At 34.8% G+C, this 24952-nt stretch overlaps 1 protein-coding gene across 6 annotated transcripts in view; it reads left to right on the forward strand.

Annotated features, from left to right (window-relative positions):
- C1GALT1 (core 1 synthase, glycoprotein-N-acetylgalactosamine 3-beta-galactosyltransferase 1) overlaps positions 1-24317 on the forward strand; it is a 40713-nt gene extending 16396 nt beyond the window's left edge. For 3 of the 6 annotated variants that reach the window (XM_030308002.1, XM_030308007.1, XM_030308003.2), the window contains exons 2-4: positions 9291-9527; positions 12941-13608; positions 20493-24317. In XM_030308002.1, coding sequence (XP_030163862.1) covers positions 9291-9527; positions 12941-13608; positions 20493-20684 — 1097 coding nt within the window. In that variant the 3' untranslated portion in view covers positions 20685-24317. Of the gene's footprint in view, positions 1-9290; positions 9528-12940; positions 13651-14899; positions 15130-20492 lie in introns of those variants that run through there. The other 3 variants (XM_032592413.1, XM_030308006.1, XM_032592412.1) reach the window with 3 other exon arrangements.
- The last annotated feature ends 635 nt before the right edge of the window (positions 24318-24952 follow it).

The following is a 24952-nucleotide window of genomic DNA, read 5'->3' on the forward strand; positions in this document are numbered from 1 at the left end:
GGCTTCAACTTAAAGTTACCAGCTGCATTAGCCGCTAACGAGAGAGTCATCCTGTCCTGTGACGCTTTGAAGCTGAGTTCAATCTGGTTCTCAAAGTCCTGGATGGCATCTTCTTCCAACAGAAGACCATTTTGTCTTCATTGAAAATCTGTTGTTTGGTGGAGCTATTTTCATTAATTATCTTAAATGGATTTCCCTGGATAACTCAGCTTCTACATCAGCACTTGCTGCTTCACTTTATACTGTTATCTTACAGAGATGGCTTCTTTCCCTTTAACCTCATGAACCAACCTCTGCCACCTTCAAACTTTTCTTGTGCAGTTCCTCATTTCTCTCAGCCTTCATAAAATTGAATGGAGTTAGGGCCTTGCTCTAGATTAGGCTTTGGCTTAAGGGAATGTTGTGGCTAGTTTGATATTCTATCTAGACCACTGAAGCATTCTCCATATCAGCCATAACTAAGCCAGCTATTTAGCTTGCTTATCACTCATGAGTTCACTAGAGTAACACTTTTTTCTGTAAGAATTTTTCCTTTGCATTCACAACCTAGCTTTTTGGCACAAGAAGCCTAACTTTGGGCCTATCTTGGCTTTCAACACACCTTCCTCACTAAGCTTGATCATTTCTAACTTTTAAAGTGAGAGATACGTGACTCTTCCTTTCACTTGAACATGAAGAGACCATTTTAGGCTTACTACTTGGCCTAATTTCAATATTGTTGTGTTTCAGGGAATAGAGAGGTCTTAGGGGGAGAGAAAGAGGAATGACCAGTTAGTGGAGCAGTCAGAACACACACATTTATCAATTAAGTTCACCGTCTTATATGGGTACAGTTCATGGCACCCCAAAACAATTAGAACAGTAACATCAAAGATCACTGATCAGAAATCACTATAACAAATATAATAATGAAAAAGTTTGAAATATTGTGACAGCTGCCAAATTGTGATGCAGAGGCATGAAGTGACATGCTGTTGGAAAAATAACACCAATAGACGTGCTGGACAAAGTTACTACAGGTCTTTAATTTGTAAAAAAATGTATCTGCAAGGCACAATAAAGCAAAGTGCAGTAAAATGAGGTATGCCTGTATAAAAATTATGTTTTTTGAAAGATTTAAGTATTTTATCCAAGAAAAGCCTGGACCTCTTTGAAGTCTGGCTCTTTATTTCCTTTGTGGTTATTTGTCCATTTAGTTTTTATACCTTGAGTCAGTTTTGATAATTTACATTCTTAGAGAAATGTGTTTCATTTAAGTTTTCATGTTTAATAGCTATTTATTATATAAAATGTTCTCGTGTGCATGTGTGTGTGTGTGTGTGTGTGTGTGTTTTAATTTTATCTGTGAATGTGGATATAGTTTAAATCCTGATTGGACCAAACCAAGTGTAAAAAAGACATTTGTGAACTAATTGAGGCAATTTGATTATAGAAGACAGTTGTGGAAATTTGATTACATACTTGAGTTGGATGAGTCCAAAGAATTATTGTTAATTTTTTTAGGTGTTGATAATTTTGTTAGGCATTTGATAATGGCTTTTTGCTTTATTAGTTTTATCTATTTTAAATTTTATTGATTTCTGTTATTATTTCACTCATTTTGCTTGCTTTAGGATTATTTTGTTTGTGATTCTTGAAGTGGGACCTGGCGTTAAATGATTTGAAGCTTTTTCTCTTTTCTAATGTAAGCATTTAGTGCTTGCTATAAGTTTTCCTTAGCACTGCTTTAACTGTGTCCCTCTGTTTTTAAATTCTTTCATTGCTGCTTTTGTGTCCCTGTATAATTAACAATACTGTAAATTCCATGAAGGCAGAGAAAGATACTTTGTTTTAGCTTTTCCCAGTATTTAGCACATTGCCATATAATTGTAAATGATTTTTGAACGTCAAGACTTGCATATAGTAATTCATATTGACCGCTCAACTTAACAATCTGGAATTGTAAAGAAACAAAATTAGTAGAAATGTTCTCAAAATGTTACAAGAAAACTAAGAGAATATGCAAGTAAAATTTTATTCTCTGTAGCAGAAGCTTTAATTTTTTTTAGTGAAAAATGTATTGGAAGCAAGAAAGGGGTTAAGTCTCAGCAATAAGCCTTTTTGTTTAAGCATTCATATAAAGAAATATTTGAAATATTAGCAAGATTACTGTAGGAGAGCAGAAGCATGAAAATTTAGTCTGAAACCAGTTCCGATCTCTCCACTACTCTCTTAATATTTTCAGTCTTTCTTGGAGCCTATGGACTTTTCATTTTTTTGTATCTTTTTTACATCTCAAGATTTATGAATAGAGCAAAAATGGTTTCTTCTAGAATCTGCTGGTAACAATCTTCTTATCTTCCATTTAAAGATAATTTTAGAAAGAAAGGGGGAAGACTATGGAAAGTTGATGGGTGACTATACACGCAAGTGTGGTATAAGTGGGAAAAAACTATTAACTTTAAGTGAAATGCGAGTTAGAATCCTAACTTACCATGTAGGCTGTGTGGTTTGGGTCAATTTCATTAATTTTTCTGAAACTCATTTTCCTCATTTGTAATATGGAGATACTACTATCAAGTTTTCCAGTTGTTGTGAGGATCAGAGAAAACATATAAAAGTTTTAAACATATTTGCCTCATATAGTATATTTGTAAGCATTTATACAGTGTTGTCATTATATAAGATTCCTCTCAATTTTTTAAGGGAAGTCTTTTAGGGAAAATATCAAAAATCATTTTAATGTGGTTTGAAGAGACAACTACATGTTGAATATGTAAATATAGCAAATGAATACTATAAACTAGAAAAAATTATAAATAATAGAATGATAACCTTGGCAGAATATAGCATAAAGTACCAAAATTTAAAAACAACAAAAACACAGGGGCGCTTGGGTGGTTCATTCATTTAAACGTCCTACTCTTGGTTTTGGCTCTGGTCATGATCTGGTTTGTGGGATTGAGCACCACATCAGGCTCAGCACTGGCAGCACGGAACCTGCTTGGGACTTTCTCTCTCCCTCTCTCTGCCCCTTCCCCATTCGTGTCTTTCCCTCTCTCTAAAATAAAAATAAAGAATAAAAATAAAAACAAGGGACGCCTTGGTGGCTCAATTGGTTGAGCATCCGACTTTGGCTCAGGTCATGATCTCACGGTCTGTGAGTTCAAGCCCCGCATCGGGCTCTGTGCTGACAGCTGGGAGGCTAGGGGCTTCTTCGGATTCTGTCTCCCTCTCTCTCTGCCCCTCCCCCGCTCATGCTCACACGCGCTCTCTCTCTCTCTCTCTCTCTCTCTCTCTCTCTCTCTCTCTCTGTCAAAAATAAATAAACATTAAAAAGAAAAAATTTAAAAAATAAAAAAAAAAAACACCGAAAGCCTTGCATTTTAGGGACTTTATTGTGAATTCCCTTGACTTTTTAAAATCCTGAAAATTAGAGGAAGACGTGATCTCATATAAAGGGTATTAAAGTCTTACTGAGAGGATATTAGTAACTGGTGGAATGATTACAAACCAAGCATAGGAGAAGAGGAGCATTTATCTACAAGGATTAAAGATTACTCTGCCCTCAGACTTTTCTGGCGTCGGTGTGAGGAGACTATGAACAATATTTACAAAGTTTGTACTTGATCAAGTTGTGCTTCATATATAAAGGCAGTAGTAGACAGTCTTAAGCCTGCAAGAATTTAGAATATAGCACCAATGAGCACTATTACCAAAATTACTTGCTGAAACCCAGCCAAAAAACATGACATTAATGAAGAACTCACATATAAAGGAGCTGTAATAAAAGGACTATTAATGAGCATGGAATCCAATTTAATACATATCCAAGATTAAGCAGTCATGGGAATTACTGTATAATTTATAGAATGTAAACTATGCAAAATTTTACAGAATAAAAATAGTTCACAAAAATTGAGTGTTTGGGGGAGTGTATATAGGCTGATTTCCACATTTCTCACAGCAAGAAATTACTAGGTACTATCTAAAATTGAAATATGTAGTTTTCAAAAAGGGCCTCCAATTGCTTTATATTTTTCATAGTCTTTTTCTTATCTTTAGAAGAGTCATAAGTTTTAGCTCTTTCAAAGTTCATTTAGAGTCATTTAATTTCCCTTTTTTTCCCCAGTAAATTCAAGTAAATCTAACTTCATAGGTTAAATTTTTAAAATAGCGTGATTCACAGTTCTAGTTCTGTAAACCTATGGTAAAATGGTTAAGAATCTGAATTCTTTTTTTTTTTTTTAATGTTTGTTTGTTTGAAGAGAAACAGTGCAAGCCAGAGAGGAGAGAGAGAGAATCCCAAGCAGGCTCTATGCTCCGTACAGTGTCTGACACAGGACTTGATCTCACGAGCCTGGGATCATGACTTGAGCCAAAATCAAGAGTCGGACACTTATCCAACTGAGCCACCCAGGTGCCCCAAGAATCTGAATTCTTGATAGACATTGTTAGTGTGAATGTGAAGATTACTAACCTTCTTTCTGAGTTTATCTGTAAAATGGGAATGACAGTCCCTTGTTTATGGTTTACAGTTAACTTGTCTAAATCTCTCGGTACAGGGCTCAACTGTTAGCTGTAGTTCTCTCCTCTTCATTCTCTGTTATTTATAAAGATGTTATTCCTATCTGTAGTGATATTACCAAATATTAATGATAGCTGTTTCTGAGTGATGGGATTTGAGGTGATTTCTTTCTTTTTCAATGTAGTTCTATACTTACTGTTCTATATTGCTTGACTTATTTTTTACAATGAATAACACAAAGCTGTCCCTTAAAAAATAAAGTAAAAATATAAGTTTTACTTGTCCCAGCACTTCTTTTGCATCTGAAATCTCCATTGTTGAGCCTGATAATCTGTATTTTTAAAATGTTCCTCAAGTGATTTTGATAATGTATCAGGTTTAGAAAGCAGTTGACATTGAGAACTTCCCTGCACTTAATTTTAATTAACATATTATAGGCTCCTATAATATGCAACTTAGTTGTGTAGTGTCTTCCAATCTGGTCTCCTTCCATACTCTTTGTTAAGAATCTAAAGAGGGAGGGGGAATGGGCTAAATAAGGAGCGTTAAGGAATCTACTGCTGAGGTCCTTATTGCACTATATGCTAACTAACTTGGATGTAAATTTAGAAATTAATTAATTAATTAAATTTAAAAAAATGAAATGAAAAAAACAAAAAAGAAAAGAATCTGAAGAGTTGAGGGTGCAGATTTTTGCCAAAAATCGGAGTAGGGCTTGGGGTACATTGTACCTATATGAGGTGGCTATTTTATCGCAGGAACAGGAAAATAAAATGGGCGTAAACGGAAATTTAGTCATAAGGCAGGAGTCTTTGAAATTGGAAGGGGATGGGATAAGAACAACAGGGGTGAGCCAACACGTTTTGGCTGATAATGCGCTGGAGGAAGATGGGGGAGAGGATGGCAGCCATCCAACGGCATCACAAAATATTTTTTAATTAAAAACAAATTTTTTAACATCCAGAAGTCAATTTTCCCTCTACTCACCCCAGAACAGGTATGTTGCTAAAAAGTGCCACCTCAGCTGAGAAAACCCTATCCATAAATATGTCACTAGTTTTCTACAAACAGTAAACCATCCCTGCTGCAAAAGTAGAGTTGTTCTGAAGCTCAGTGTCATGTGGAAAATGGTGGGGTAGCAGGTTAGTATTCATAGTTACTGGAGCTAGATGAGCACTTAATTAACTTCATATATCTGCTCTGATGATAGAAGAAATGGATTTTCTCTGGTCCTGCAGTCCTTTCCCCTTCTCAGTCACAGTGCTTTCTGTCTAAAGTGGTACTGAACACCACTGTGACTGTTGCTTTCTCCTCTAATACCAGGAGTAGTAAGACTACAGCAGTGCAAAATTCAATTGGACTGTGTCCTTCTGAGACTGTGAAGTGATTATATCTAGTATATAGTGAGGAAAGTCACAACCAGTACAAAAACAAAATCAAAACCAGTGTGCTAGAAGGCAAAGTGTCAGAGAATTAGAAGATGTGGTGTAAATTGCTTACAGTGTGGCTCCTAAATGATTCAGTGTCTGCTAATGTTACCTTAATAGCTTTCCTTCAGGTTTATTGCTTCAGTCTTACTCTGACAATCTTTTTATATTTACCATAAAAAATCTAGAGTTAGGATACCTTTCATTCACTTCTCTTGGCTTCATGTTTGCAGTTCATGGTACTTTCAAATTACTTTTGTTGGTAAAGTCTTGATAATGTATGCTCTTACTAAAGGGAGATTTCGAGATTCTTGAGTAGTTCTCTTTGGCTTCCCCCCCCCCCCCCCTTTTGCTGTATAATGACTCAGCAGTTCTGTACATTAGTGCTCATCACAGTAAATGCACTCTTAATCCCTTTATCAATTTACCCATCCCCTACCCACCTCCCCTCTGCCAACCACCAGTTTTGTGTATTTAAGACTCTGGTTTTTATCTCTTTTTCTCTCTGCTTTTGTTTCTTAAATTATACATATGCGTGAAATGATATGGTATTTGTCTTTCCTGACTTCATTTAGCGTTATACCCTCTAGATCCACCCATGTTATTGCAAATGGAAAGATCTCATTCTTTTTTATGGCTGAGGAATATTCCAGTGTGTGTGTGTGTGTGTGTGTGTGTGTGTGTGTGTGTGTGTGTATCACCCATCTTCTTTATCCATTCATCTATGGATGGACGCTTGGATTGTTTTTATATCTTGGGTATTATAAATAATGCTGCAGTAAGCATAGGGGTGCATATATCTTTTTGTATTAGTGTTTTTTTAATTTTCTTTGGATAAATATCCAGTACTGAAATTACTGAATCATACGGTAATTCTATTTTTAAATTCCTTGAGGAATCTCCATACTGTTTTCCACAGTGGCTGTATCAACAGTGTACAAGCCTTCCTTTTTCTTCACATCTTTGCCAAAACTTGTGTTTCTGGCCATTCTGACAGGTGTGAGGTGATATTTCATTGTAGTTTTGATTTGCATTTCCCTGATGATTAGTGATATTTAGCATCTTTTCATGTGTCTATTGGCTATTTGTATGTCTTCTTTGGAAAAATATCTGTTCAGGTCCTCTGCCTGTTTTTAATCAGATTACTCGGGATGTTTTGGTGTTGAGTTATAAGTTCTTTCTGTATTTCAGATAGTAACCCTTTATCGGATATATCATTTGCAAATAATTTTGAGGTTTTTAGAATTTCAAAAGAATCATTTAAACCAAGAGGGATATTTTCCCTGGGATTGTGTATTATACCTTTTGGGTGTAAGGATTTCACTAAAGACCAATCTAAATGGGGAAAAGAGGACAATAGCAAGAAAGAATTTGAGACTCCCTCTCAGGAAAAATAGCAACAAGATTGGATAAACTTATTTCTGCTTTTCCTCTGGGAAATTGGGTAGGGAAGTTGAGTGGGACATATATACTCTTCATCCAGGAAGGCCTACCTTTCTGAATTTAAGAATGCAGTTAAGGTAGAACAAAGGAAGTAAGTAAACAAGTGCCTGCCAGATGAACATAAGGGAAGGGAAGCACAAATAATATAAAACAGGGAGAGAGACAAAACATAAGAGACACTTAAATATGGAGAACAAACAGAGGGTTGCTGGAGGGGTTGTGGGAGGGGGATGGGCTAAATGGGTAAAGGGCATTAAGGAATCTACTCTTGAAATCATTGTTGCACTATATGCTCACTAATTTGGATGTAAATTAAAATAAAATTAAAAAATAAATACAATAAAATAAACAAGTGCCTGCCAGTTTCATATGGGTAATTTACATCTCAAGGATTAGTGAACAACTTTGCTCACACTGTCTTTCCTTTATCTTCTGCTTTCCCCTTGGAATCATCCTTCTCAAATTTGAATTATTATTCTAGAGAGGACCTGTAATACGAGACATAAGATAAGCATGGTATAGCTCCATGGCTTGACAATTTTACTTATAGATTTGAGTATGAATACTTTTGTGTTGAATATATGTATATTAAATATGTATTAAAAGGAATAAAGTAAAAGGTTATTTGAGCTATTTTTTATATAAGTTTTTTACTAAAGTAAATGTTAATATAGAAAAATGTGTAAATTTTTTTTTATAATGTTTTTTATTTTTGAGACAGAGACAGAGCATGAGTAGGGGAGGGGCAGAGAGAGAGGGAGACACAGAATCCCAAGCAGGCTGCAGGCCCTGAGCTGGCAGCACAGAGCCCGATGTGGGGCTCGAACTCACAAACTGCTAGATCATGACCAGAGCCGAAGTCGGACGCCTAACCGACTGAGCCACCCAGGCGCCCCAATATAGAAAAATGTGTAAATCAAAAATGTACAGCTTGGTGAATATCTCAAAGATAACTATGTAGCTACTACTTTTATTTTGATATTAGCATACTTTCTTTTTGTAAGTGTTTGAATGATACATCTTTTTCCATCCTTTTGCTCTTTCTGAATATATTTAATGTGTGTCTCTTATAAGCAGCATATAGATGGGTTTATTTTCTTTCTCTAGTCTGGCTGGCTATCTTTATCTTTTAATTAGAGTTTTCAATCTTTTTACATTAATGTCATTGGTGATATATTTACATTAAAATCAGTCATAATACTATTTTTTTCTGTTTATTTCATCTGTTCTTTATCCACTTCTCTTTTTTCCTTATATTTGATTATTATTTTATATTTCATTTTTTCTGTTTTAGTTATGTATTCTTTTTTTTTAATGATTATACTAGTAATTACTTTATACATCCGTAGTCTTTTAAAATCTAACATTAATACTTCTACTACTTCTGGACAACAATAGGATTTTAGAACATAATCTCTGTGTCCTCCCCACAATTTTTATACAAGTTTTACCATTTGTTTCAATGATAGTAATATTTGTGAGATATTATGTTGTGTCATATTATATATATTTTTTATATAATATCTATATACCACGTAATATGAACTACCAAAAGAGAAAAAAAAGATAAATTTAACTATTTCGACAGCAAAAAAGAAGAGTGTGGCAAGCAGGCTTGGGTTCACAAAGGATTCTAGTTGGGAGGAACAGGAAATTCTATGTGCAAATACTGACCTATTTACCCATGTTCCACTCTAACAATGATTCTCTAAGCTACTACTCATCTATTTTATTGAATTGTCCATAATGTGTGTTTTAGCAGCAAATAAAGAGATAAAAGTTAAATATTCTTAGAAATGTTCTCCTATATGGAAGGAATTAACTTTCCCATATGGCTAAAAGTTAATCAAGTTTTTTCCTCATAGTATGTATGCTTTATAATTTATAACATCTTGCTAATTTTTTTCTTACAGAAATAAACTTTCGGGAAATGGCCTCTAAATCTTGGCTGAATTTTTTAACCTTCCTTTGTGGATCTGCAATTGGATTTGTTTTATGTTCTCAGTTATTTAGTATTTTACTGGGAGAACAGGGTGATACCCAGCCTAATATTCTTCATAATGATCCTCATGCTAGGCATTCAGATGATAATGGACAGACTCATCTAGAAGGACAGATGAACTTCAATGCAGATTCTAGCCAACATAAAGGTATGGTTTGCTTTATTAAGGAGTAAACACAAACAGTAGTTTTCAGTCTGTGTAAGTGTTGTGAGACTTGGAAAAGGCAATTTATTTGAATTTTGTTACATACAATATCTTTTTATAAAAGTGAGCTTAATTCCTGATATTTAATGACAATTCTTGGTTTGCCTCAGCAGAAGGAAGTTGCTAAAACCCAGATTTATTTAGGGAGTACGGTATTAATTTTGAATTCATTTTTAAGTAGAGATAGTTCAGAAACTGTAATTTGGGGAAAGGCAGAACTTTCAGATTAGATTTGTTTTTGAAAATATTCATTTAGCCTAATTTTGTTATCATGGTTTCTATCTGTGTCTTTCGTTTTTGCCATTATCTGATTTTAGTCTTAGTTTTTACTTAGTCTTGTCTTATAGAAATTAAAGAGGTATATATAAATCTCAATTTATATATATTTTTCAATTTATATTTTTATCAGTAGCTAAAATAACTAATCTTTTCACCTTTTAAGAGGCATAAAAACTTAAGAGGAGGAAAGAACTAAGGATGTGTTATAATGACTTCATTTTCTCCTGGTCACCTGCTTCTAACAGGATGTTCTCAATTGTGTCCTCTGGTGCCCCTTTAAGTGTTGGTTTTCCCCCATGTTTCTGTCCTTTGGCTGTTTCTTTTCTTGTGTGATATCATCAATTCCTATAATTTTAGTTCCCATCTATTCTTTACTGTCTTTGTCTTAGCCCAGTTCCTAACACTGAAAAGACATAATTCAAAGATCTCTGCAAGTGTGATTTATTTGACAAAAAAGAATACAGCAGCTTGAAAACAATTGGAATCCTGGGATGCAGAGGGTCCCCCAGTTAAGAATTGTTTCTTGTATCTTTTTGGCAATAAGATATTTCTTTCCTACCTCTCAGGCAGAAGCTGAGGGATGAAATACCACATCCTGGTTGAGTTATTATGAACTAGCAAGCACATGTATACTCTTACAAATTATGTCATATTGTGTAAATGTTTATACAACTCTGATTCAGCTCTGAGTAGGTGCTCTGTGTTCTTATCATAGAGCAGTTAATCACCATCATAGAGCAATGAGCATTGCTCCAGATTGTCGAAGGATCAGTTGGAGCCATGCTTTTTCTACTAGTAGGCTGTATCAGGTCACTGCAGGCACACATATTAGGTACCTACTTGTCCTGCTCGATGGTCCACATCTGTCTAAGCTAGAAACTATGAAGTCATGGTAGATGTCTTCTTTCACTTACCAATCAATCCCATTTTCCGTAAGTTCTAACACTCTACTTCTTTACCATTTTTCAGATTTCTTCTCTCCATTCATTTCCCCTAGTACAGACCTTCAGTTGTACCCAGGTACCTACATCAACCAAACTTCACTCTACCTCTTGTCTTTTCTTATGGTGAGCTTCTACTCATTTAAAGACCTATTTTCTGCATCATCTGTTTCCTGATTTTGCTTTATCTCCCCTTCTTCTCTGTTCTGGCCAAGTTCCCATTCCACTATTCTATAGGATTTATCAGCCACAGCTGTCTTATTCCTCAGCACATTGAACAGAGCTCTGTTTGTACAGAGCTCTACTATAGCATCGCTGTTAGTGTGTGTCACATACTGGCTTGCATGCCAAGGTCTCCTGCAAGATTGTGAATTTTCTGTAGTAGGCCGTATGTCTTACTCAACTTTTCATCTCCTGTGCGAGCACATGCCTACAACAAAGTAATTAATAAATGAATAACTAAAAAATGAGAAAGAATATTTCTACCAAATCCCAGCAGTGAGGAGAAGGTTGTCTTGCTCAAAGTGAAACATTAGAAAGTCCTGCATCTACCAGTTTCCCTGTTCATCCAGTATTTTGTTTATCTATAGCCAGGAGTTTGGGACCCTCAAGTCCCAATGAAATATGAATGCTGTCTGAAAATAGGGTGATTTTGTTTGTTTTTGAATTGTGAATTATCGATATTCAGAGGGACAAGAGAATATTTTTAATGCATGCCCAATCTTGCCCAATGTTGTATTCCCTCTCAATTAGTTAAGTAGAAATTTATGCCTCCAGTTGTTAATTTTTCACAGGACTGAGCTTTTGTAACTCACTGGTTGGCCTTACCTTTAAGGACATGCTTCCTCAGGATTCTGCCTGTATTATTACCATAAGAAACTATGGTTTTGCAGGTCCATGCTGGTCCACAACCACATAAGTATTGAAATTGGGATTAAATAGTTGGAAGCTTTCATGGTAATTTAACAGAGTAATTTTTGTCTAAACTATAAGAATTAGTACTTACACTTTGCAATATCTTTTTTAGTTTTTTTTTCCTACTAATTCATTTTTTAGCATGTTTACAAAAGTATAGGTCCTTAACTATTGAAATAAAAATTGATCCTTCACCAAGCACTGGTATAGAATCTTAAAATTAGAGTCTTACTTTAAACCATTAATACTCAGAATGTGGTCCTGGCCTGACAGTGTGAATTATCTGTTACCAGTCTGCATCCAGATAAGGAGTTTGTATCAGGATGTAACTCAGTTAAGCTCGCTTTTTAGTTAGGTGGACTTTTTGTGGGGTATAGCAGGACTTCCTTGATGAAAGAAGTAATGTGTTGCTTTATATTCTGGCATAAGCTCCCTATTTCTTTACAAAGGAGTACTTTGAAAAACATTGCTCTAGATAGTCTTGGAAATACTACTGATACTCTATTCTGTTTCTGACTGATGGATTTGCATTTTGGAATGAAATATGGTACTATGAGAAGTAATCTCAACTCTCTATTAACCTTGTTTCTTCAAACTGAGATGGTCATGAAAGCCTTTTTTAAAGTCATGTCAGGGTACTTGTATAAATTCCTAACAGTGAACTCTTGTGGACTCCAAAATGAACTGCTACTTCAGTAGCATGTCTTTCCTGTCTTTTAGAAGCTTATTCAGAGCAGTGAGAAATTCCTTCAGTGTTCTGTTGTGAACCAGTAGAAGCTTTCTTTGTAGAATGAAGTGAAAAACAGAGACTAAGACTGTGCTTTATATGTATACAAATCTCTGAGAGAACTTGGAGATTAAAATGCAGATTCAGATTCAGTAGATCTGGGGTGGGGCCTGAGATTCTGCATTTCTAACTCCCAGATGATGCTAATGCTGTTTGGTCAATAAACCACAGTTCAAATAGTAAGAATCTAAGTCATAGTGGCAGTTCTTATTAACGCCAATGAATCTCCTGGACAAGACTGACATGATACCAATAAATCAGAATGTCAATTCATATTAGGTTGAGTTTTGCTTTCTTTCAGCTAAATTACTAATGCTAGAAAGGTAAATAGAAGGGGGCCTTTGAAATTGCGTAAGAAAACGTTTTCTTCAATATAATTTATTTGCATTTTTACACCTATGTAGATATAACTCTAAAAATTTTTTGTTTAATAGATGAGAACACAGACATCGCTGAAAACCTCTATCAGAAGGTTAAAATTCTTTGCTGGGTTATGACAGGGCCTCAAAATCTAGAGAAAAAGGCCAAACACGTCAAAGCTACATGGGCCCAGCGTTGTAATAAAGTGTTGTTTATGAGTTCAGAAGAAAATAAAGACTTCCCTGCTGTGGGACTAAAAACCAGAGAAGGCAGAGATCAACTATACTGGAAAACAATTAAAGCTTTTCAGTATGTTCATGATCATTATTTAGAAGATGCTGATTGGTTTATGAAAGCAGATGATGATACATATGTTATACTAGATAATTTGAGATGGCTTCTCTCAAAATACAACCCTGAAGAACCCATTTACTTTGGCAGAAGATTTAAGCCCTATGTAAAGCAGGGCTACATGAGTGGAGGAGCAGGATATGTACTGAGCAAAGAAGCCTTGAAAAGATTTGTTGATGCATTTAAAACAGACAAATGTACACATAGTTCCTCCATTGAAGACTTAGCACTGGGGAGATGCATGGAAATTATAAATGTAGAAGCGGGAGATTCCAGAGATACCACTGGAAAAGAAACTTTTCATCCCTTTGTACCAGAACACCACTTAATCAAGGGGTATCTACCTAGAACCTTTTGGTACTGGAATTACAACTATTATCCTCCTGTAGAGGTAAGTTTAGAAATTTTATTACTGTATAAATACTTAGACTGACTTTTATTTACTTAAAAAAAAAACAACTAGCAAATAATGTGTTTCTTTGGTACCAATAACTAAGAATCTCCTTTACTCTTTTTATATAGAGTGGCGACGTATAATAAAATAGCTGAGAATATGAATGCCAGCAATAGTAATTCAATAAATATTGGTGCTATTATATGTCAGGCACTAAAAATATAGCGGTAAATATGGTCAAGTTCCAGTTCTCGTGAACCTTATAACATAACAGTGTATTATGAATCTTACATTCTGGATGCAGAGACATAGAATAAACAGGCAGACTAGTAAAGATAAAATATGATATTAGGTAGTGATAAGAGCCCTGAAGTAAAGTAAATCCAGGTAAGGGGATAGAGAGTGACCCAGAGTGTCATGGGGTATGCTAGTTTGGGTGATTATGAAAGGTGTCTCTAAGGGGTGACTTTTGAAAAGAAATCTGAGGGAGGTTAGAGAGCAGGCTGTGTGAAGATCTGGGTAAAGAGCCTTCAAGGTTTCAGGAATGGTGCATGAAAAGACTTTTGAGGTTCAGAAAGACCTAGGTTGAAATCTTCTCCCACTTAATAGTTGAATGACTTTGGATGGACAGAATTTTCCCAAGTTCTGAGCCTGAGTTGCCTCATTTGGAAAATGGACCTGATCTATCTGTCTCACTCAATTGTAATTACAGTGTTTGCCTGTCACACAGTAAGCACTTAATAAGCCTTAGCTCTCATTTGGCATCTTAGAGAATTTTATTTAAAATACATTATTTTATTAGATATCTCAGATGTACAGCTAAATATTTGAGAAGAATTAATATTTTGTACCCACTAACTAGCTTTACCAAATATTAATCTTTTGCCACATTTGCTTCCTTTTTTAGAACAAAAAAGGATATAGATACAGTTGAGGCCTGTGTACCCTCCCTAGTCCAGTTTTCTTATCTCCTTCTTCAGTGTTAACCACTATCATGAATTTAATGTTTGTCATTACCATGCATGGTTGTATCTTTTTTCCTACATATTTATGTATCCATAAATAATATATAGTATTGTTTTGTAGGTTTTTAAACAAATGGAATTATTCCATAAAAATCCTTGAACATTTGCTCTTTTCATACAACATTAAAATTTATCAACATTAATACCTGTATGTGCTTCATTAATTTAGGCTGCTGTGTAATCTAAGGTATGAGTATGTGGTAATTAATCCATTTGCCTGCTGGTAAACATTTAGAAATTTGTTTCCACGTTTTCACTGTTAGGAACATTGCAGCAGTGAATGACTGAAGGAGACCAGGAATCACAAACCTAGCCATTTTTTCGGTTCATATCTGTTATTGATTAATAATGCATGTAGGTAAGTCATTAGTACTCTCTGGCCTCTTTTTTCTGGCCCTAAGATACAAATAATACACCTCATGCTAGCATTCTCAGCTTCACAAGCCAGTTTTTTCAAATCATTATCTAGGACAGTGGTTCTCAACTGTGGGCTTTTTTGCCTCCCAGAGGACATTTGGCAAAGTCTGGAGACATTTTTTGTTGTTAGTTGGGAGGCTGCACTGGCATCTAGTGGGTAGAAACCCACAAGATTGTAAACCCACTAGATGCTAAACATCTCACAATGCATAGGACAGCTCCCCACAATAAAGAATTATCTGGTCTAAAATGTCAGTAACACAGAGGTTAAGAAACCTTGACCTGGAACAACTGATCCAGTCTTTGGGTAATCAGCTTTGAAAACTTAGAAGCAAATCACTACTGCTTCCGATGTCAACCACCAGTCTGTTCTTGGTACTTAATAGCTATTCCTTACAGTAACAATAGCTTTTCCTTACAGAAACAATAGCTATTCCTTACAGTAATTCTGCATTTAATAGGTGACAAAACTGAGACTCCAGAAAGTCAAGTAATCTGTCTTTCCTGATAGTCTAGGCAATACTGCAAACCACTCTGATTCTAAAACTTGTAATTTCCATCATGAGCTCCCCTCCATGATTAATGGGATATGTGCCCCAAAGGGAAGAGCTGAGGAATGTTAAAATAAACACTCTGTTGTTGGGATGAAATTCTACTTTAATAAACAAACAGTTTAAAGTTTGATTCTGGGGTGCCTGGGTGGCTCAGTCAGTTAAGCTTCTGACTTCGGCTTAGATCATGATCTCACAGTTTGTGGGTTCAAGCCCGACATTGGATTCTCTGCTGTCAGTACAGAGCCCACTTAAGATCGTCTGTCCCCCTCTCTGTCTGCCCCTCCCCCACTTGTTCTCTTTCTCTCTCTCTCAAAATAAACTTAAGAAAATAAATTATTTTTTAAAAAGTTCATTTCTATGTATTGAGGCTGTTTGAAACCTTATGCTAGCACTTTATTGCTATTTTAGATGCAGCAATTTCCTAGACTATAAAACAGATGTATTCCCGGTCTGCTTTTTGATAGTCTATTTTTATTTTGTTCTAGTGAGTGCTTGCGTGCTTTTTTGATGTAAACTTTTCTTAGCATAATCTGACCATTCCAAGATTACTTGATCTCTTCCCTTCTTAATTCTGTCCTCCTTCCCATCCAAACTTAAAAACATTACAAATGCATATAACAAAAACACCTAAATGCATATAAGATTTTACTAAGAGTGTCTCATATTGGTTACACATACAGTAACAGTAAAGGGACGTCCTAATTGTTATATGTTGTAACCAGTAAAATATCCTTCTTTACCTTTAAGAGTGCTACCCACAATTCCCACCTACAAATAGGGTGTACCTAACAATATACTTTATATGAACAAAATAAATATTTCTATGATACATCTTTTATTTAAATTGTAGTTGTTTTTAAAATGGATGCATTGGGGCGCCTGGGTGGCGCAGTCGGTTAAGCGTCCGACTTCAGCCAGGTCACGATCTCGCGGTCCGTGAGTTCAAGCCCCGCGTCAGGCTCTGTGCTGACAGCCCAGAGCCTGGAGCCTGTTTCCGATTCTGTGTCTCTCTCTCTCTCTCGGCCCCTCCCCCGTTCATGCTCTGTCTCTCTCTGTCCCAAAAATAAAAATAAAAAACGTTGAAAAAAAAAAAAATTAAAATGGATGCAAAATTTATGTTTTCTATAAAAATGTATTCAGTTACGTAAAAGACTTGGAAGTACCAAAATTGACCCAACTTCCTAGTCCTGCCTCTTCTCTCCCAGGAAGTTACATACACACAATGCGAAATCAAACTTCTGTTATTACTCATCCATCGTTTAACAAATTTTCTTCTCCCTAAGTGAATTACGATTTTCAAAGTTATCCTAAATCTCATACATATACTTTTTCTTTGTAGTAATCACTAGAAACACATTGTGGAATATTTTTATTTTAGTAAGTCAGTGTGTGAGATATTACAGTTGGATCAAAGAGTTATGTTCTTAAGTTGGTTGTTTAGAACGTGTTCTTCACGCAATTCCCTTCTCCCACCACCTTCTCACTTCCCTAGAAGTAAGTTCCTCGGACTAAAGTCTGTTTCCTAGAAATCGCCTTCACCAGAGAATGTGTAATCAGTCTTAATATAGTGGATTTAAAAAATGTGTAAACAGACACACACACACACACACACACACACACACACACACGTATATATCCCTGTGTGTGAAATTGCCTTTTTTGTAGGTCAGAAATGATCAAATAACAATTTATTCTCTTCTTCAGTTCTATTTGCATTAAGTGTATCATCTGAAACTTACTGATACATGGTTAAGGTAGAGAGCTTAACTGATTGTTAACTGATTGTTAACTGTTAACTGATTGTTCCCATACCATTTTTAAAAAACATGTTTTAATGTTTATTTATTTTTGAAAGAGAGAGAAAGTGTGAGCGGGGGAGGGGCAGAGAGAGAGAGAGGGAGACACAGAATCTGAAACAGGCTCTAGGCTCTGAGCTATCAGCACAGAACCGGATGCGGGGCTCAAACTCACAGACTGCTAGATAATGACCTGAGCCAAAGTCGGATGCTTAACCGACTGGCCCACCCAGGTGCCCCTTTTCCAGTACCATTTTTTAACTGTCTTATTTTCATTGCTGATTTAAAATATCTCCTGTGTTGTATACTGTAGTGTTACTTACAGTAGAATTGGTGTCTGGTATTTCAGTTCTGTTCCACTGTCCTATTTGGTTTTGCCTAAGCACCATATTGTTTTGAACCTTGTAACTTTACAGATTTTGAAGTTATTAATCTAAGATTGTATATTCCTGTGCTTTATATATCTCTCAGATTGTTTTGGTAATACTGTGCCTTTATCCTTATGCATTAATTTATTCATTTAGGGACAATGGATGTCTTTGTCTGGGATTTAAAATTTTATTTTCGGTCCTTTAGTAAAGCTTTATATTTTCTCCAGATTTTATTTCTTCTTAAGTATCTCCCTATGTTTTTAATTTCAAATGTTTATTTCTTTAGAGAGTGAGCAGGGGAGAGGGGCAGAGAGAGAGAGAGAACTCCAAGCAAGCTCCGCACTGTCAGCACAGAGCCCAACTAAGGGCTTGAATTCATGAACCATGAGATCATGACCTGAGCCAGTATCAACAGTTGGACACTTAACCAACTGAGCTGCCCAGGAGCCCTCTCCCTTTGTTTTTAATGTTTTTGTTACTACTCTACCTGGGCTCTTCTTAAAAACTTTTTGAATGTTATATATGAAAGCTGTTATTTCTTGAAAGCATCTTTAAAGTCTGGCTTTGTTCTGGATTTTCTATTTCTGATGATTTTTTACTTGATTCTCTTGAATTTTGGTAGGGACCATAATTATATGCAAAGAACTATTTTGTTTCTAATAGTTATAGCTGTTTTCTTTTATCACCTTATTGCTTATAAATCTTAGTAACAGTATCCTGGCCATCTAGCAAAAAAACAATAATGCAATAGAGTAAAACATAATTAATGCAGTAAATATTATCAAAAATATTATTGCAGTATTTCAGGGTCACATAAAATTGCTGTCAGAAAGCATCAGCAATTTAAAATTAATTGCTATTAATTTAGTCCTTTAGTTTAATATGCACTGGCCAGTATAGTAGTCACTAGCCAGGTATGACTGTTGAGTATTTGAAATATGGCTAGTCCAAATTGAGATGTGCTGTCAGTATAATAAAATTCCTACCTGATTTCAAGGACTCAGCACAAATAAAAGAATGATTTAATAATTTTAAAATATTGATTGCATATTGAAAAAAGAATATGGATTTATTTAGTTAAAATATATTCAAATTAATTTCACTTTTTTACTTTTTTTTAATTAAAAACTTTTCTTTTAATTTTAGAGAGCATGTAAGGGAGAGGTGCGGGGGAGGGGAGTGGGGAGAATCTTAAGCCGGCTTCACATTCTGCGCAGAACCCAACGTGGGGCTCAATCCCACAACCCTGGGATCATGACCTGAGCCAAAATCAAGAGTTGGATGCTCAACTGACTGAGCCACCCAGGCACCCCTCACTTTTTTACTTTTTAAATATGGCTACCAGATTTTAAACTGCATTATGTGGTTCACATATATCTATTGGGCAGAGATGGTTTGATGATCACAAGTTCACTTACCTACTTACTTTTCAGATTTGTTCCTATCCTTACATTGCCTTCAAGGTGTAAGAAGTAGGCACCAAACAATTTTCCAGTGTCTATGTGATTGTCCAGAAACCTCACATATCCTGTGTTTGTTTCAAAGGAAAGTTCAGGAGAAGGCCAGAGAAAATATAGTGGACAATTCCTTGATAATTTTTACTGCATTGTAAGCATGCAGTAAGTGAATTCAAACATGAATTATTAAATGTTCAGTATGAATCTTCACTGAGAACTTGCCAGAATATCTTACTTCTTGGTCCTTGCAAAGACATTAGATAGAGTGTGAAGTTTTGTTTGAGTCACCTGGGTGAAACATTCTGTAGATACCAGTTCTAACCCCAAAATAACCTTATGACTGTTTAATTCTGGGGTCAGTTTTGTGTTTTTTTCTGTGTTATGTTCTTGCTTTTTTTTTTTTTTTCTGTTTCTTTGTTGTATTTTTTTTATTATTGTCATGTTTTTATCTTTTTTAAACATGTTCTCATACCAACTCTGTTAGGAATCAATCGGAGTTATATATCTGAGCAAATGTTTATGATCTACTTACTAGGGCCACCTAAATGTGATTATTCTATCAATAATGTCAACATTTATTGAGCATTTACTACAAGCTAAGCTGGTCCCAAGCATTTTACAAACATTATCTCCTTTAAGTAACTATCTTTTGCAGATGAAGAAATTGAAGCTTATAGAGAGATTAATTAACTTGCCCAAGGTCATACACCAATAGGCAGAATTTGACACTAGTAGACAAAATTTGGATTCAAACTTAGATTTGACTCAGCACTTCCTCTTAAATACTGTACTGTTTGGGTTGATGTGCAGATGAAGTATTAGGTTGCAGACACATAATGGGCAAGGCTTTGTAGTCACTGAAATTCTCCAAAGATGTTTTTCTGAGGTTGAGCCAAGCAAAAATTCATAGTGAGAACATTATGAAGAAAAAACAAAACTCAGAAATAGAGCTTCATTCTTTATAGAGCTGCCTCTTTCGTTTGAGGAAGTCTTAAGATTCTTTTCTGCAAAAACACTATAGATTCTAAGAGAATATTATTTCAGTTAGATATATTTTAGCAGTTTTCATGTTTAGTTTTAAATCATTAAGAACTCTAAAAATTCTTGGTTTCTTCTACAGGTCTAATAAATTGGATGTCTCTGCTTTACCTTGCTAGCTTTAATGCTTGGATTCTGTTAATATTTCCTCAATGAATATGTTAATATTGTATATTAACTGTGTACTGTTTAGTAATAATGCCTGTTTCCATTACTTTTTTAGGGTCCTGGTTGCTGTTCTGATCTTGCAGTTTCTTTTCACTATGTTGATCCTACAACTATGTATGAGTTAGAATACCTCGTTTATCATCTTCGTCCGTATGGTTATTTATATAGATATCAACCTGCCTTACCTGAGAATATACTAAAAGAAAGAAGTCGAGCATACAAAAATGAAGATCCAAAAGTAAAATGAGAACTCTTGAAAGAAAAACATAAATGAAGAGGTAAACTGTCTAGCATTGCACTGAAGAACTTCTGCATATCTGATACAGAACACTGGAGTCCCAGTGAGGAATTCTTTTGAAGTGAACATTCCATATTAGAAATCTTTCATACAAATGACTGTAAACTGAAGCTTTAAGTGAGCTGTGAAATCTGTTAAAATGTGTTTTGATACAGTAATATATATATATGAAAAAACTTGTGTTTTTAAAATGGTGGCCAGGCAGAAGGACTAGAAACAAGATTTTTGTTGTCTGTTCTCGACCACATGTATTATTTTCACTGAGAAACTAGAACGTTTAAATTTTCTAAAACTATACTGCACATATTAGTAAAACACACACGATGCTAAAGGTCTGCCTTAAAGAAAAGTTTAGAAGGAAATATTGTTGCTTAATGTTATTTATAAACTCAAGACATGAGTTTATATTTGCAGCATGATATAAATGAACCAACCCCCCCAACACACATACACACACACACACACACACACACACACACACATACACGCAGTTTTTGTCTAATGAAAAATTTCCTGTGATTATAATTGGCAGTATTTCTTCCAGACGAGGTAAAGTAAGAATGGCACTTGTCCTAAAGTGCATTAATAAAACCACATTTTGAAATTATATGGGCCTTGACTGTATTATATACTTGGTTCTAATTAGTAGTTTATGTTTTACTGAGTCCCTGTTGTCTCTTTTCTAAATATGTTTATTCTTGAATACAATTTTAATTATTAATATTTATTTACTCAAAGCATTAATAGCATTCTATAAATATGCATTTTAAAATATTTTGTTCCCAAATTTACCCATTGTTAATCATGGGTAACTAATAAATAGTAAATTTAATGCTATTTGAGAATGCTTTTCTTAGATCAGTGCCACTCTCAGGAATTACTAAGTGACATTTTTAATTGATTATTTAAAACTCATTCCAGCTACATAATTATAGTTCCTTTCGTTATCATCCTGTTGAGAGATGAAAATTTGTTTGTGCCTTTCATAACTTGTTTAAAGCAGAGTTTAGACATTCATTTTTAGGCTCTGAGGTGGCTTTTGGTTACACGGGCAAAATAATTTGAATGTAATATTTTGACCAGAGTTAATTAAAAACATTAGAAAAACAGAGTGCTTAAACAAACTGAAATATGTCAGATACTAAAAGACCAAATACTTAATTCATGAATAACAGCCTGAATTTTGATGCAGACTTAATATTTTGGGATTTTTTTTTAATTTATTTTTTTTGCCAATGGATAATTCTAACAGCAGAATACACGTTTAATACTGTCTTCAAAAATACATTCATAAATTTTCATTCTAACTTTAGTGACTATTTAAAGAATTTCTGGAAGGAAAGAAAAGTATATCATAACAGAATATTTTGCAGACTATAAGATTATCTTAAATGTTGCAAATTTCACATGGCTGTCATGCCATTGACTCTGCTGCTTAGCTAAAGAGTTTATATTTATTGTGCCAAAACATGTCAAAATCATCTCTTTGGATGGTATTTGAGAGGATGTTCATCTTAGTAGCAATTAGTGGTTATTATGGATTACTCTGTCCACAGAGTGAAAATTCACACCAGTTTTTACTTTAAATTGTTTTTTGTGGTTTTCACAGCAATATCATCTGCCAAAATTTCAAGTCATTCATTCTGTTGTCTAAACAACTCTTCACGTTGGTATGGATATGAATTTATTTGCAGTCCATATATGTTACTTTCTAAAAACCTTAACATTTACTCATGGGAAATTAACATTGTGATGAATCCTGGGGTCTAGTCAGACCTCCTGGGTTTAAATTCCTGCTCTATCACTTCCTAGTTTTGTAACATTAAACAATTTACTTCATTTCTCTGTGCCTCAATTTCCTCATCCATAAATTAGGGACAGTAGTACTACCTACCTCACAGGATTTTTATGAGGATTAAATGAGTGAATATATGTACAACTTTTAGAACGCTTGTCTGGCCCAGACTATGGAGCAATAAGTATAAGGTTTTATTATTATTCTGTTACCTTAGAGTGTAAATATTTGTTCTAAATGAATGAAAAATCTGCTTTAATCAAATATATTGAAATATTTCATACATTTCTTGTAACAAGTAATAGCTAGTTTTATCTAATGCCTATTGTATGCCATATAGTATGCTTAGATATTCTGTGTATATTAGTGTTAATCTTCACAAATTGATTGTTCTTCCTGTATTATAGATGAGAAAACTGAGGCTCAGAAAATTAAAGTAACTTTTCCACTGTCACTAAGCTAGCAAGTAACAGAGCTAGGACTTATGCTCAAAGCCTGTGTGTTCATCATGCCATATCAGCCTTGAGGTTAGTCATTTAACATTATTTCCATTTTTACTTATTAACATGAGTGATCTGATACATCAGCCAGTAATAGTCAGATTAACCAGCCCAGTTGTCAGAGTGGCTTTCAAATTGTGGTCTTACACTCTTCTTGCCTGGGAGCTTGTTAAAATGCAGATTTCCAAACCCCAATCCCAGAAATTCTGATTCTAGCATGGGGCCCATTAATATGCATTATTGCCATCTTCTCTTGGTCACTGGTTCTCAAAGTGTTGGCCCTAGGTAGCAGTATTTGCATCATCTGGGAACTTGGAAATTCAGCCCCTCTGGGCCCACCCCAGACCTAAATCAGAAACTCCAGAGGTGGAGGCTAGCAGCCTCCAAATGTAGGGTGTAAAGCCCTCCAAATGAGTTTTATTCATGCTAGTTTGGGAACCAAGACCTCGATAATTCGATGCAAATAATGATTGGAATGTGCTGCAGATTTATTGCCCCAGAAGTAGGGTATCTTTCAAAGATTTAGATAAAGCATGTTTTAAATTGGTGTGGTCCCAGATCACACCATATAAAACGTAAGAGACTTTAAAGATAATTTAAAGGGTCCTTGGATCATTCATTTTGACAAAATTCTTTAGCTTCTTCAGACTGACCAATATCAGGGCCCACAAGAAAATATGTAATTCTCCAAGTTTAGTAATTTCACAATGGGGGCAGGAAGAGTTTAGTAAGTACTAGTAAATACATACTAGTTCATTAAATAAGCATATCTAAGTGAGTGTCCTCACTTGTTAGTAAAAATTTTTTTCCAATTGTTAGTAAAAGCTTTTAAATGGAAGTAGCAAAATGCTATTTTATAATATGCAGAATGTTTTTTCTGCTAATTCATACTATCAAAATTTCATCACTTTTAAGAATCCATTTGACTGTCCTATATGACCTAATACAGCAAAAATTCTCCCAAGTATTTGACAGAGCACATAAAACCAGATTTCATAATGATGACTTACTATCTTTTAAATTAAGATCATTTGGATAAATGGTTGTAGTGTGGTCTCAAAACATAAGGCTTTTGCTATCTTTATGTTTTCCAACAACAGTATACTTATATTTTCAAGTGGGAAGTTCATAGATGATACAAAGCAGATTTGTTTTCAAATATTTTAAATTTCAGAAAGAGGAATTTTTGTTACTGTAAGAAAATTCAAAATAAATGGCCAGTTTTTAGTATTTTTTGAAATACAGTAATTGCATTTGAGCATTAAATTTGTTAACTGGTTATTTTCATAATTGTCTCTTGAGATTAATTTTTCACTTCCGGGAACCTATCAAACTATTTATATTACCAGATTGAGGCTTGAAAAACAAAATGCTTCACTTTATTGATTAGATCAAGTCTATCCTTTTATTCTTCCTTTAAATTTTTAGCTCATTATACTGTTCTGTCTTTGACAATTTCTTCTTTGTATTTGTTGCTCTTTATTTCCTTTATAACTAATTTCCATTTTCTAACTACTCTTAATGCTGCCTTTGCAAGGTTAATTTGGCTGTAATTAGTGATTAGAATTTGTATCACTTATTAATAACTTTATACCTGTTAACTTCAGATTTCCCTATGAGATTGGAAGTTAAAAAAATCCAAGAATAATGCCTACTGGCTCTCAGGATATTTGCCCTACTTAAAGTCTACAGTTCGACATTCTAGATACACAATTATTAAATAAAGTTATGTGGATTCCATTCCCTCTACTCCCTTTTCTCAAAAACAAACCAAAAAACTCTGATTTATTGTAGGCCTGACAGAAACATTCTTAAGAAATCTGGGGGACAACCTGTGGTTTATTTTATGCTAAATGTAACCTCTCGATTTAAAAATATGACTTATGTTTATACATTGGAGTTGAAATAGCAATTTTAACACA

Source organism: Lynx canadensis, chromosome A2 (genome assembly GCF_007474595.2).
Source record: "Lynx canadensis isolate LIC74 chromosome A2, mLynCan4.pri.v2, whole genome shotgun sequence".
In the NCBI taxonomy this organism is placed as follows: domain Eukaryota; kingdom Metazoa; phylum Chordata; class Mammalia; order Carnivora; family Felidae; genus Lynx; species Lynx canadensis.